The sequence below is a fragment of the Coregonus clupeaformis genome, unplaced genomic scaffold (genome assembly GCF_020615455.1).
Source record: "Coregonus clupeaformis isolate EN_2021a unplaced genomic scaffold, ASM2061545v1 scaf0868, whole genome shotgun sequence".
NCBI classification, from domain to species: Eukaryota; Metazoa; Chordata; class Actinopteri; order Salmoniformes; family Salmonidae; genus Coregonus; species Coregonus clupeaformis.
The window spans coordinates 173,982-189,298 of record NW_025534322.1 but is presented as its reverse complement, the minus strand read 5'-3'; the positions used below and the strand labels follow the sequence as shown (position 1 = coordinate 189,298).

At 45.7% G+C, this 15,317-nt stretch overlaps 1 protein-coding gene across 1 annotated transcript; it reads right to left on the bottom strand.

Moving 5' to 3' along the window:
* Positions 1-5,868: 5,868 nt before the first annotated feature.
* Positions 5,869-14,650, bottom strand: LOC123485814 (CKLF-like MARVEL transmembrane domain-containing protein 8). The gene is made up of 5 exons (XM_045216945.1): positions 14,647-14,650; positions 14,454-14,548; positions 13,803-13,922; positions 6,247-6,366; positions 5,869-5,980 (listed from the first exon to the last, which is right to left on the bottom strand). The coding sequence occupies exons 1-5, from the start codon at positions 14,648-14,650 to the stop codon at positions 5,894-5,896; spliced, it is 426 nt and encodes a 141-aa protein (XP_045072880.1). The 3' UTR covers positions 5,869-5,893.
* Positions 14,651-15,317: the final 667 nt, after the last annotated feature.

The window sequence follows — 15,317 nt, the reverse complement described above, 5'->3', positions numbered from 1 at the left end:
AGGGTCCAATTGTTGGGTTCTATTTTTCTCATAATTGGATCTGTATGTGATGAATAGCTTGGAATGAATGCATTAATGAACTGTACTGATATAAATTGTTTCACATAACAGGCTGTTATTCATGTAAGGAACGTTAGGGGTAGGACAGATAAGACTTGTATTTCTTACAGATACGAACACTCTCTCTTTGTAGTCTGTGAAACTGTCCTTGAACATGGAGTACAGTGGAATGGTGTCTTTTGGGTGCTGACTCCGCAGGTTATTATCATAGCAACTTATGCCTGGCAACAGTGCAACAAATGAAATGCCGAGGAGTTGGGACCAACCCCTGCGCCAACGGATTGGCTGAATGGAGTCTGGACCACACTCAGTCCTTTGCTCTGGTTGGCCAACAGAAGAGGTGGAGGCTTTCTGTCAGAGTATTTGAGAAATAATCTGTAAACAATAATTCTAGTTCTCTGTCTGCCCCTGCGTGGTTTTTCAGTGAGCCCGTATACGAACCTTCATACTTATCATACATACATTTTGCATAATAAATTAAGCTTGGATTGAAGATCTCTTGATTCTTATTCCAATACCAGATTTGGTAAGCAAAACACCTATTGTAATATAACTGAAGTTTTGCACATTGGCTTTATCCAAATTAATTTTGTGAAACACCTGTTTGATGTAAGTGAACCCTATTGTACTATAAATAACAATTACAGTATACTATTTCGATTTCACAATATACTATGCAAATGTTTGATGATTGTGATGGTTAAACCCATGGGAGTGCGAGCTATGACTAAGGCTCATAGGAGGCACTTTAAAGTAGATTAGACAGTGCGACGCTATGACTAAGGCTCATAGGAGGTACTTTAAAAAATAGATTAGATAGTGCGACGCTATGACTGAAGGCTCATAGGAGGTACTTTAAAATAGTTTAGACAGTGTGAGCTATGACTGAGGCTCATAGGAGGTACTTTAAAATAGTTTAGACAGTGCGAGCTATGACTGAGGCTCATAGGAGGTACTTTAAAATAGTTTAGACAGTGCGAGCTATGACTGAGAGAGCTCATAGGAGGTACTTTAAAAAGTTAGACAGTGCGAGTGTTGTCGTATGTATGAGAGTGTGAATGACAAACTTGTATACCTTGATAGAAAACTAATTGGGAATTAAAACGTCTGTGGCTGTCCAAACTGTATAATTTGGGGATAACTGTTGGGTTTGTGGTTGCTTAAACCATATAACCCGTTAAAACAATTGGGAACATAAAGCTAAAGTGATGAATTGTGTGACTGAACTGAAACGGTTGAGCTGATATGTTTGAACTGTGCCGTTTGGTGTTAGACATAGCATAATTCTGGTTATAGGTGCTTGGGTTGAGGCTTTTTGGTTTATTATTTGATTTAACGTTTGATGTTTGACCCTGCAAAATACTGGTTAAACAATTAGACTGGAAATAATTTGGTTTATCGTTTCAATATAAACATGCACCAACTTTAACTAATTAGGTGGGAATGATTTGATTTAAATAGATAGATTAAAATACTTTAAATAACCACAGAATATTTGGAACACTAAAACGAAAAACAGCTCTTCAAAAGAGCCTGCTCCCACCGAAAGCTGAAGAGAGAGTTGCGAGGGGAGGGGCTGGAGAGAGCGAAAGTGTGGCTTTTGGAGCGAGGAAAGACTGGAGTTGGCTGGGAACACCACGGGGTGATTATTTGAGAGGTGCCTGTGGGTTTCTGACGAGGGATGAGATGGGTGAGAAAGTAGAGAATATTTACATTTGCATTTTTGGTGATTTGGCAGACGCTCTTGTCCAGAGCGACTTGCAGGAGCGATTGGGGTTGAGTGCCTTGCTCGAGGGCACATCGGCAGATTTTTCGCCTGGTCGGCTCGGGGATTGGAACCGGCGACCTCTCGGTTGTTGGCGCGGCGCTACTGATCACTAAGCTGCCTGCCGCCCCCATATGAGTTTAAGGTTGTGGCGTTGTTTGATCATGTGATAAGGTTTAATTGCTAATCGGACCATAACTAATGTGGTTATGGAAGTAATGTATAGGTAGGGGAGAGCCAATAGGGGGCTCCATTGAACTATTATGGTTTATTTGGCATTTCAATGGCATAAGGTGAAATCTGTATGCATGAGGGGAATTCGATTATGTATTATTATAGTATTATGGACACTCCGTAATAAATAAACGGAACCAAACAAGACGTTACTACAGCAATAGAGAATAGTTAATGTTGTTACGTTAGTTCTTAAACCCGATGATAGAGGAAAATGCAGAACACTGTTAGAGTGTGTTTTATTTTGGCTACTAGGGTGTTTGAGACGGAAGGGCTGGCTAGACGGGGGTGATGACGTGGCTGGATGTGCGACGTTAAAGTATTTACTTTGAGAGAATCGTAGATGGTGTGGAGTGACTGGCGATGTCCCTGGTTCGAACACAGGTAGGGACAGTAGACAAAGCTTTCGCAGTGGGGCTATATACCTAGATTACTATGTGGATTGAGAAATGTGAAAGGTTGAATTAGATAGCTTAAATAGAAGTATTCTAGAAAAGTCTATGAAAATATGTTATAAGGTTACCATGCGCTCTCCCCGAAGGAGCAAGGGGAGGGTGAGAGACAGTACAGTTCAGATGGTAGAAACATAATTAAATGTATGCTAATCAACGATAGCAAGTAGTTGTTTTATTAATTAGGGCATAATCAGAGAGAACAGTTAAATAAATTGAATAGCGAACTGAAATAGTTTAGCGGGAAATGAGGAATTAGATTGATACAAACAATTATTGATGGGTTAAGACTGGGGATAACCAGGAGAAAGAGATTAGCTCATCTCGTTGGAATGTTGCCTAGGGCTAGGGGAGCAGTAGTGAAGTTAGGCAGTATTTAGGTCATAAAAGTGAGCTACCAAATTAAGGCCTGGCTATTTGTGGTTGTTTTTCAAATTGGGTTTTTCAAACAAAAAACAACACACCTAGTATGTGTGACACTCTGGCTCTAGGACTTTTGTATGTGAGCTAGAGTGTATGTTGTTTTGTTGGGGATTTGGGTGTTTTTCTATGTTTGCAGGTCTGTGGGTTGTTTTTCTAGGTGTTGTATGTTGTAGTCAATGACTCCCAATCGGAGGTAACGAGTGTCAGCTGTCGGCTCGTTATCTCTGATTGGGAGCCATATTTAAACTGTCAGTTTTCACCTTTGTTTTGTGGGTTATTGTTCCAAGTTCAGTGTATTGTTACGTTAGGACTTCACTATCGTCTTTTGTTGTTTTTACGTGGTTGCTTTATAAATAAAGTCATCATGTTCACTCCACGCGCTGCGTATTGGTCCGCTCCTTCCGACGATCGTGACAGAATAACCCACCATAAAGGAACCAAGCAGCGCGTCCAGGAACAAAGGGTCTGGACATGGAAGGAACTGGTGGAAGGTAAAGGGTCCTGGACTTGGGAGGAGATCCTAGACGGTATGGATCGCCGACCATGGAACGAGACGGTGGAGAGGCGACGGCGAGAGGAGCAACGGCATCAGCAGGGCCATCATCGTCGGAAGGACGAGAGGCAACCCCAAGAAATTTTTTGGGGGGCACATGGCTTGGGCGACGGAGCAGCAGGAGGCTGCCACAAGGCAGAGTCAGAGGGCTGCCAGGTTAAGGGGGCTGACGGAGGCAGAGAAGGGACGGATTCAGTGGGCTACCAGGTCAAGGGGGGCAACTGGGTAAAGCAGGGAAGGAAAGTGTTGAGGCACGGCGTGAGGTACTGGGGTGTGTAACCAGTTCGGTCCGGCCCGTTCCTAGTCCCGTGGTGCAGCCAGTAGTGTGTGTTCCCCGTGCGGTACGGCCTGTTCCGGTCCCTCGCACTAAGGATACGGTGCGCGTCGCCAGCCCAGCCCGGCCTGTTCCTACTCCTCGCACCAGGGATACGGTGCGCTTCGCCAACCCGGCCCGGCCTGTTCCGGCCACTCGCACCAGGGATACGGTGCGCGTCGCCAGCCCAGCCCGGCCTGTTCCTACTCCTCGCACCAGGGATACGGTGCGCTTCGCCAACCCGGCCCGGCCTGTTCCGGCCACTCGCACCAGGGATACGGTGCGCGTCGCCAGCCCAGCCCGGCCTGTTCCTACTCCTCGCACCAGGGATACGGTGCGCCGCCAACCCGGCCCGGCCTGTTCCGGCCACTCGCACCAGGGATACGGTGCGCGTCGCCAGCCCAGCCCGGCCTGTTCCTACTCCACGCACCAGGGATACGGTGCGCTTCGCCAGCCCGGCCCGGCCTGTTCCGGCCACTCGCACCAGGGATACGGTGCGCGTCGCCAGCCCCGCCCGGCCTGTTCCTGCTCTCCGCACTAGGCGTTATGGGAGTCCCCAGGGTCCAGCATGCCCTGTTCCGGCTCCCGCACTAGGCGTCATGTGCGTTCCCAGGGTCCAGCAAGCCCTGTTGCTTCTCTCCGCACTAGCCCTGAGATGCGTGTCCTCAGCCCGGTACCTCCTGTTCCGGCACCACGCACCAGGCCTACGATGCGCCTCAGACGGCCAGAGTCTGCCGTCTGCCCAACGGGGCCTGAACTGTCCGTCTGCCCAACGCCGTCTGAACTGTCCATCTGCCCAACGCCGTCTGAACTGCCCGTCTGCCCAACGGGGCCTGAACTGTCCGTCTGCCCAACGCCGTCTGAACTGCCCGTCTGCCCAACGCCCGTCAGAGCCTTCCGCCAGACAGGATCAGCCAGAGCCTTCTGCCAGACAGGATCAGCCAGAGCCTTCCGCCAGACAGGATCAGCCAGAGCCTTCCGCCAGACAGGATCAGCCAGAGCCTTCTGCCAGACAGGATCAGCCAGAGCCTTCTGCCAGACAGGATCAGCCAGAGCCTTCTGCCAGACAGGATCAGCCAGAGCCTTCTGCCAGACAGGATCAGCCAGAGCCTTCTGCCAGACAGGATCAGCCAGAGCCTTCTGCCAGACAGGATCAGCCAGAGCCTTCTGCCAGACAGGATCAGCCAGAGCCTTCCGCCAGCCAGGATCCGCCAGAGCCGTCCAGCCAGGATCCGCCTGAGCCAGCCAGCCAGGATCTGCCCCTCAGTCCGGTGCTGCCCTTTAGTCAGGTGCTGCCCCTTAGCCCGGTGCTGCCCCTTGGTCCGGGTGCTGCCCCTTAGTCCGGTGCTGCCACTTAGTCCGGTGCTGCCCCCTTAGTCAGGTGCTGTCCCTTAGTCCGGTACTGCCTACTAAGCAGTTTGTGACTGTGGTGGGGTGGGGATCACGACCGGGGCCAGAGCCACCACCGTGGACAGACGCCCACCCAGACCCTCCCCGAGAGCGTATGCTGGTGCGCCCGGAGTGCGCACCTTTAGGGGGGGGTACTGTGACACTCTGGCTCTAGGACTTTTGTATGTGAGCTAGAGTGTATGTTGTTTTGTTGGGGATTTGGGTGTTTTTCTATGTTTGCAGGTCTGTGGGTTGTTTTTCTAGGTGTTGTATGTTGTAGTCAATGACTCCCAATCGGAGGTAACGAGTGTCAGCTGTCGGCTCGTTATCTCTGATTGGGAGCCATATTTAAACTGTCAGTTTTCACCTTTGTTTTGTGGGTTATTGTTCCAAGTTCAGTGTATTGTTACGTTAGGACTTCACTATCGTCTTTTGTTGTTTTTACGTGGTTGCTTTATAAATAAAGTCATCATGTTCACTCCACGCGCTGCGTATTGGTCCGCTCCTTCCGACGATCGTGACACTGTCATTCCAACAGATGAAACACACCACAACTCATAAATAACAGAAATAGAACAGAAATAAAATTAAAGAGAAATGTATTCCAAAGGGAAGAAAGTGGTTGTTGCACTTAACCATCGGTACTTTTCAAGATCCTTCATGTGAACCATAACGGATATACTTTAGCTTTCCTTTGTGATTGGTTATTGTTCCTCATCCCTCGATTGCCACGATTTAAAACTTATATACGTACTTCCTGCATAGCAGAGCGTGACCAGGAAGGCAAAGAACTGAAAAACAGACAGATGAAAACATTGAAATTCAGTACAATAGTAGGTGTGAGTAGAGCAGGCTTAAATGGACCAAATAGATATCATTGGGATGGTACACAGTGGCATCATACCTCTCTTATCTGACTTGTAGGCATATATTTGCATTTTAATATTGTATATTTTAATATCGCTTTGATCATAAATACTCAGTCATATTTGTGGTATATTTTCACAGTTGGCGTGATTTAAATGTATGTCTGGGTGGTCTGAGGTGGTTTTCTTACCGTGGATGCTACCCAGCAGTTGTAGTTATGGCGCCCTTTAACAGCATGGCTGATTGAGGCTGCATCCACTGCTGCTGCCACCACATACATCACTGTAGCACTACTGTTGAAGAACAGGCCCTGTAGAACACCACATACATCACTGTAGCACTACTGTTGAAGAACAGGCCCTGTAGAACACCACATACATCACTGTAGCACTACTGTTGAAGAACAGGCCCTGTAGAACATCACATACATCACTGTAGCACTACTGTTGAAGAACAGACCCTGTGGAACACCACATACATCACTGTAGCACTACTGATGAAGAACATGCCCTGTAGAACACCACATACATAACTGTATCACTACTGTTGAAGAACAGACCCTGTAGAACACCACATACATCACTGTAGCACTACTGTTGAAGAACAGGCCCTGTAGAACACCACATGCATCACTGTAGCACTACTGTTGAAAAACAGGCCCTGTGGAACACCACATACATCACTGTAGCACTACTGATGAAGAACAGGCCCTGTAGAACACCACATACATCACTGTATCACTACTGTTGAAGAACAGACCCTGTAGAACACCACATACATCACTGTAGCACTACTGTTGAAGAACAGGCCCTGTGGAACACCACATACATCACTGTAGCACTACTGATGAAGAACATGCCCTGTAGAACACCACATACATCACTGTAGCACTACTGTTGAAGAACAGGCCCTGTAGAACACCACATACATCACTGTAGCACTACTGTTGAAAAACAGGCCCTGTAGAACACCACATACATCACTGTAGCACTACTGTTGAAGAACAGGCCCTGTAGAACACCACATACATCACTGTAGCACTACTGTTGAAAAACAGGCCCTGTAGAACACCACATACATCACTGTAGCACTACTGTTGAAGAACAGGCCCTGTGGAACACCACATACATCACTGTAGCACTACTGTTGAAGAACAGGCCCTGTAGAACACCACATACATCACTCTAGCACTACTGTTGAAGAAAAAGCCATGTAGAACACCACATACATCACTGTAGCACTACTGTTGAAGAACAGGCCCTGTAGAACACCACATACATAACTGTAGCACTACTGTTGAAGAACAGGCCCTGTAGAACACCACATACATCACTGTAGCACTACTGTTGAAGAACAGGCCCTGTGGAACACCACATACATCACTGTAGCACTACTGATGAAGAACATGCCCTGTAGAACACCACATACATCACTGTATCACCACTGTTGAAGAACAGACCCTGTAGAACACCACATACATCACTGTAGCCCTACTGTTGAAAAACAGGCCCTGTAGAACACCACATACATCACTGTAGCACTACTGTTGAAAAACAGGCCCTGTGGAACACCACATACATCACTGTAGCACTCCTGATGAAGAACAGGCCCTGTAGAACAGCACATACATCACTGTATCACTACTGTTGAAGAACAGACCCTGTAGAACACCACATACATCACTGTAGCACTACTGTTGAAGAACAGGCCCTGTGGAACGCCGCATACATAACTGTAGCACTACTGATGAAGAACATGCCCTGTAGAACACCACATACATCACTGTAGCACTACTGTTGAAGAACAGACCCTGTAGAACACCACATACATCACTGTAGCACTACTGTTGAAGAACAGGCCCTGTAGAACACCACATACATCACTGTAGCACTACTGTTGAAAAACAGGCCCTGTGGAACACCACATACATCACTGTAGCACTACTGATGAAGAACAGGCCCTGTAGAACACCACATACATCACTGTATCACTACTGTTGAAGAACAGACCCTGTAGAACACCACATACATCACTGTAGCACTACTGTTGAAGAACAGGCCCTGTAGAACACCACATACATCACTGTAGCACTACTGTTGAAAAACAGGCCCTGTAGAACACCACATACATCACTGTAGCACTACTGTTGAAGAACAGGCCCTGTAGAACACCACATACATCACTGTAGCACTACTGTTGAAAAACAGGCCCTGTAGAACACCACATACATCACTGTAGCACTACTGTTGAAGAACAGGCCCTGTAAAACACCACATACATCACTGTAGCACTACTGTTGAAGAACAGGCCCTGTAGAACACCACATACATCACTCTAGCACTACTGTTGAAGAAAAAGCCCTGTAGAACACCACATACATCACTGTAGCACTACTGTTGAAGAACAGGCCCTGTAGAACACCACATACATCACTGTAGCACTACTGTTGAAGAACAGGCCCTGTAGAACACCACATACATCACTGTAGCACTACTGTTGAAGAACAGGCCCTGTAGAACACCACATACATCACTGTAGCACTACTGTTGAAGAACAGGCCCCGAAGAACACCACATACATCACTGTAGCGCTACTGTTGAAGAACAGGCCCCGTAGAACACCACATACATAACTGTAGGACTACTGTTGAAGAACAGGCCCTGTAGAACATCACATACATCACTGTAGCACTATTGTTGAAGAACAGGCCCTGTAGAACACCACATACATCACTGTAGCACTACTGTTGAAGAACAGGCCCTGTAGAACACCACATACATCACTTTAGCACTACCTTTGAAGAACAGACCCTGTAGAACACCACATACATCACATTAGCACTACTGTTGAAAATAGGCCCTGTAGAACACCACATACATCACTGTAGCACTACTGTTGAAGAACAGGCCCTGTAGAACACCACATACATCACTGTAGCAACACTGTTGAAAAACAGGCCCTGTGGAACACCACATACATCACTGTAGCACTACTGACGAAGAACAGGCCCTGTAGAACACCACATACATAACTGTATCACTGCTGTTGAAGAACAGACCCTGTAGAACACCACATACATCACTGTAGCACTACTGTTGAAGAACAGGCCCTGTGGAACACCACATACATCACTGTAGCACTACTGATGAAGAACATGCCCTGTAGAACACCACATACATCACTGTATCACTACTGTTGAAGAACAGACCCTGTAGAACACCACATACATTACTGTAGCACTACTGTTGAAGAACAGGCCCTGTAGAACACCACATACATCACTGTAGCACTACTGTTGAAAAACAGGCCCTGTGGAACACCACATACATCACTGTAGCACTACTGATGAAGAACAGGCCCTGTAGAACACCACATACATCACTGTATCACTACTGTTGAAGAACAGACCCTGTAGAACACCACATACATCACTGTAGCACTACTGTTGAAGAACAGGCCCTGTAGAACACCACATACATCACTGTAGCACTACTGTTGAAAAACAGGCCCTGTAGAACACCACATACATCACTGTAGCACTACTGTTGAAGAACAGGCCCTGTAGAACACCACATACATCACTGTAGCACTACTGTTGAAAAACAGGCCCTGTAGAACACCACATACATCACTGTAGCACTACTGTTGAAGAACAGGCCCTGTAGAACACCACATACATCACTGTAGCACTACTGTTGAAGAACAGGCCCTGTAGAACACCACATACATCACTGTAGCACTACTGTTGAAGAAAAAGCCCTGTAGAACACCACATACATCACTGTAGCACTACTGTTGAAGAACAGGCCCTGTAGAACACCACATACATCACTGTAGCACTACTGTTGAAGAACAGGCCCTGTAGAACACCACATACATCACTGTAGCACTACTGTTGAAGAACAGGCCCTGTAGAACACCACATACATCACTGTAGCACTACTGTTGAAGAACAGGCCCCGTAGAACACCACATACATCACTGTAGCACTACTGTTGAAGAACAGGCCCATTAGAACACCACATACATAACTGTAGCACTACTGTTGAAGAACAGGCCCTGTAGAACACCACATACATCACTTTAGCACTACCTTTGAAGAACAGACCCTGTAGAACACCACATACATCACATTAGCACTACTGTTGAAAACAGGCCCTGTAGAACACCACATACATCACTGTAGCACTACTGTTGAAGAACAGGCCCTGTAGAACACCACATACATCACTGTAGCACTACTGTTGAAAAACAGGCCCTGTGGAACACCACATACATCACTGTAGCACTACTGATGAAGAACAGGCCCTGTAGAACACCACATACATAACTGTATCACTACTGTTGAAGAACAGACCCTGTAGAACACCACATACATCACTGTAGCACTACTGTTGAAGAACAGGCCCTGTAGAACACCACATACATCACTGTATCACTACTGTTGAAGAACAGACCCTGTAGAACACCACATACATCACTGTAGCACTACTGTTGAAGAACAGGCCCTGTAGAACACCACATACATCACTGTAGCACTACTATTGAAAAACAGGCCTTGTAGAACACCACATACATCACTGTAGCACTACTGTTGAAGAACAGGCCCTGTGGAACACCACATACATCACTGTAGCACTACTGTTGAAAAACAGGCCCTGTAGAACACCACATACATCACTGTAGCACTACCGTTGAAGAACCGACCCTGTAGAACACCACATACATCACTGTAGCACTCCTGTTGAAGAACAGGCCCTGTAGAACACCACATACATCACTGTAGCACTACCGTTGAAGAACCGACCCTGTAGAACACCACATACATCACTGTAGCACTCCTGTTGAAGAACAGGCCCTGTAGAACACCACATACATCACTGTAGCACTACTGTTGAAGAACAGGCCCTGTAGAACACCACATACATCACTTTAGCACTACCTTTGAAGAACAGACCCTGTAAAACACCACATACATCACATTAGCACTACTGTTGAAAACAGGCCCTGTAGAACACCACATACATCACTGTAGCACTACTGTTGAAGAACAGGCCCTGTAGAACACCACATACATCACTGTAGCACTACTGTTGAAAAACAGGCCCTGTGGAACACCACATACATCACTGTAGCACTACTGATGAAGAACAGGCCCTGTAGAACACCACATACATAACTGTATCACTACTGTTGAAGAACAGACCCTGTAGAACACCACATACATCACTGTAGCACTACTGTTGAAGAACAGGCCCTGTAGAACACCACATACATCACTGTATCACTACTGTTGAAGAACAGACCCTGTAGAACACCACATACATCACTGTAGCACTACTGTTGAAGAACAGGCCCTGTAGAACACCACATACATCACTGTAGCACTACTATTGAAAAACAGGCCTTGTAGAACACCACATACATCACTGTAGCACTACTGTTGAAGAACAGGCCCTGTGGAACACCACATACATCACTGTAGCACTACTGTTGAAAAACAGGCCCTGTAGAACACCACATACATCACTGTAGCACTACCGTTGAAGAACCGACCCTGTAGAAGACCACATACATCACTGTAGCACTCCTGTTGAAGAACAGGCCCTGTAGAACACCACATACATCACTGTAGCACTACTGTTGAAGAACAGGCCCTGTAGAACACCACATACATCACTGTAGCACTACTGTTGAAGAACAGGCCCCGTAGAACACCACATACATCACTGTAGCACTACTGTTGAAGAACAGGCCCCGTAGAACACCACATACATCACTGTAGCACTACTGTTGAAGAACAGGCCCTGTAGAACACCACATACATCACTGTAGCACTACTGTTGAAGAACAGGCCCCGTAGAACACCACATACATCACTGTAGCACTACTGTTGAAGAACAGGCCCCGTAGAACACCACGTACATCACTGTAGCACTACTGTTGAAGAACAGACCCTGTAGAACACCAGATACATCACTGTAGCACTACTGTTGAAGAACAGGCCCTGTAGAACACCACATACATCACTGTAGCACTGCTGTTGAAAAACAGGCCCTGTGGAACACCACATACATCACTGTAGCACTACTGTTGAAGAACAGACCCTGTAGAACACCACATACATCACTGTAGCACTATTGTTGAAGAACAGGCCCTGTAGAACACCACATACATCACTGTAGCACTACTGTTGAAAAACAGGCCCTGTAGAACACCACATACATCACTGTAGCACTACTGTTGAAGAACAGGCCCTGTAGAACACCACATACATCACTGTAGCACTACTGTTGAAAAACAGGCCCTGTAGAACACCACATACATCACTGTAGCACTACTGTTGAAGAACAGGCCCTGTAGAACACCACATACATCACTGTAGCACTACTGTTGAAGAACAGGCCATGTAGAACACCACATACATCACTCTAGCACTACTGTTGAAGAAAAAGCCCTGTAGAACACCACATTCATCACTGTAGCACTGCTGTTGAAGAACAGTCCCTGTAGAACACAACATACATCACTGTAGCACTCCTGTTGAAGAACAGGCCCTGTAGAACACCACATACATCACTGTAGCACTACTGTTGAAGTACAGGCCCTGTAGAACACCACATACATCACTGTAGCACTACTGTTGAAGAACAGGCCCTGTAGAACACCACATACATCACTGTAGCACTACTGTTGAAGAACAGACCCTGTAGAACATCACATACATCACTGTAGCACTACTGTTGAAGAACAGGCCCTGTAGAACATCACATACATCACTGTAGCACTATAGTTGAAGAACAGGCCCTGTAGGACACCACATACATCACTGTAGCACTACTGTTGAAGAACAGGCCCTGTAGAACACCACATACATACCTGTAGCAGTACTGTTGATGAACAGGCCCTGCAGAACACCACATACATCACTGTAGCACTACTGTTGAAGAACAGGCCCTGTAGAACACCACATACATCACTGTAGCACTACTGTTAAAGAACAGGCCCTGTAGAACACCACATACATCACTGTAGCTCTACTGTTGAAGAACAGGCCCTGTAGAACACCACATACATCACTGTAGCACTACTGTTGAAGAACAGGCCCTGTAGAACATCACATACATCACTGTAGCACTATTGTTGAAGAACAGGCCCTGTAGGACACCACATACATCACTGTAGCACTACTGTTGAAGAACAGGCCCTGTTGAACACCACATACATCACTGTAGCACTACTGTTGAAGAACAGGCCCTGCAGAACACCACATACATCACTGTAGCAGTACTGTTGAAGAACAGGCCCTGCAGAACACCACATACATCACTGTAGCACTACTGTTGAAGAACAGGCCCTGTAGAACACCACATACATCACTGTAGCACTACTGTTGAAGAACAGATCCTGTAGAACACCACATACATCACTGTAGCACTACTGTTGAAGAACAGGCCCTGTAGAATGACAATAACAGGATTCCTGGCTGGCTGGCTCAGATACTGTAGGCTAGTACACATTATAGAATGGCTTCATTTGATCACATTCATAAAGACATGGTCAGGAGCACACAAAAATCCTCTCTTCCCCAAAACCATCCAGGAAGTTCACTCCATTGCTTTTGAGTTACATAAATTTTCCACAATTATTCAATCACTAGATATATAATAAACAACCCCAATCACTAAAGTTTCAAGTTGGTCAGATAATGTGCTGTTGTATTATGTGTCGTAGTATGTGTCGTACCACAACTGTCCAGGGGACCTGAGGGATCCTGTTGTAAGCCATGGTCAGGTAGATGATAAGGAAGATGACTGTCAGGACCCAGTACAAGATGGCCACAAACATGACCCACCCAAAGGCAGACTATGGTATTATTTTATGTATCATTAAGGCACATGTAGGGGAGATGCCAAAGGTAAAATATAATAAACATGTTTGATATTTTATAATCCAGATACATGCTTAAATAAGGAATATAGACATGTAGTATATGCTGTGTTTTAAATGAATGCATGTGTTCTTTCACAGAGGCTCTCAACAGTGTGCATTACATTAGTTCTTTTTTAAGAAGGGGCCTAAGCCATGCAGCCAATAGAATGATAGAATGAGAGGCTTCATATAGAAAAAAGCATTCATGACCTTTTAGAGTGGACATTGTGTGACAGCTGGACGTTGAAAAAGAAGGGTGGTGCAGAACTAAAATAAGTTAGGAATGTACGCATGTTTGTTCATTTGTGTGTATATAAGAGATCTCTAAGCCAGAGAGAGACAGTTGTTCCATGGAGCAAGCGTGGCTTTGTTATGCAATAAATTCTTGGATTCACAAGCTCTGGTGTCTTGAGAGATATTTTTGAGTTGATTAATTATTAGTCAAATATTTCTACGACAAGACACACGGAAGTAGTTTGTCCCCGCTATCAGCATCCATACCAGCAGACCAAACACCCGAGGGGACAGGGAAGCACATAGCCAGCATTCCAAATGGCACCCTATTCCCTTTATAGTGCACTACTTTTGAACAGGGCTCATATAGCTCTGGTAAAAAGTAGTGCACTATATAGGGAATAGGGTGCCATTTGGGACGTACCCATAGTCAGTGATAGCTGTGCTCTGGTGGTGTCTACTTTATCGTGTATTTAAATGCATTTGCTGTGCTTATCTTGATGGCATACTGTAGAAAGAGATTACAATGAAAGGAAATAATACAGCCTAAGGCAAATCAAATAACAGTTTATTGGCATATGCACAGGATCCAGTGAAGGGTAGAGTGATCTGTTTACCTGCAAGCTCTCATCTAAAACAGTACAACAGCTATATAAAACATAATTGCCAAGTGGTTTTTCATAGTTTGTATTTCTGGAACAGAAACTAACCCCACAGCTGACTGACACCTATCTGATCTGACAGCATTCTGAAAGAATGTCGTAACACATTGATTATGATAAATCTATAGATGCAGTTTGTTATAATGCGTGCTACTGTAAATAATGGGAAGGTTTGTCCTCTGTTGCACTCCAAACCTCCCTTCCTGTTATTAAAATAAAATAATGTTTCATTGGTTGCTTCGTGTCACAGGAAAAAAGACTGTCTAGCCTACGTGGAAGAGGAGACTTTTGGTCACATTCTCCCCTGATGCTGGAAGGAAAAGGGACAATGAAACTGACCTTGTTTTTAAACAACTTCCCTTTCCAGAGAAAATAAAACACTGTACTGAGACCATTGTCTGTCTACACAGAAAGTAGCCTATGTTACAGAAAG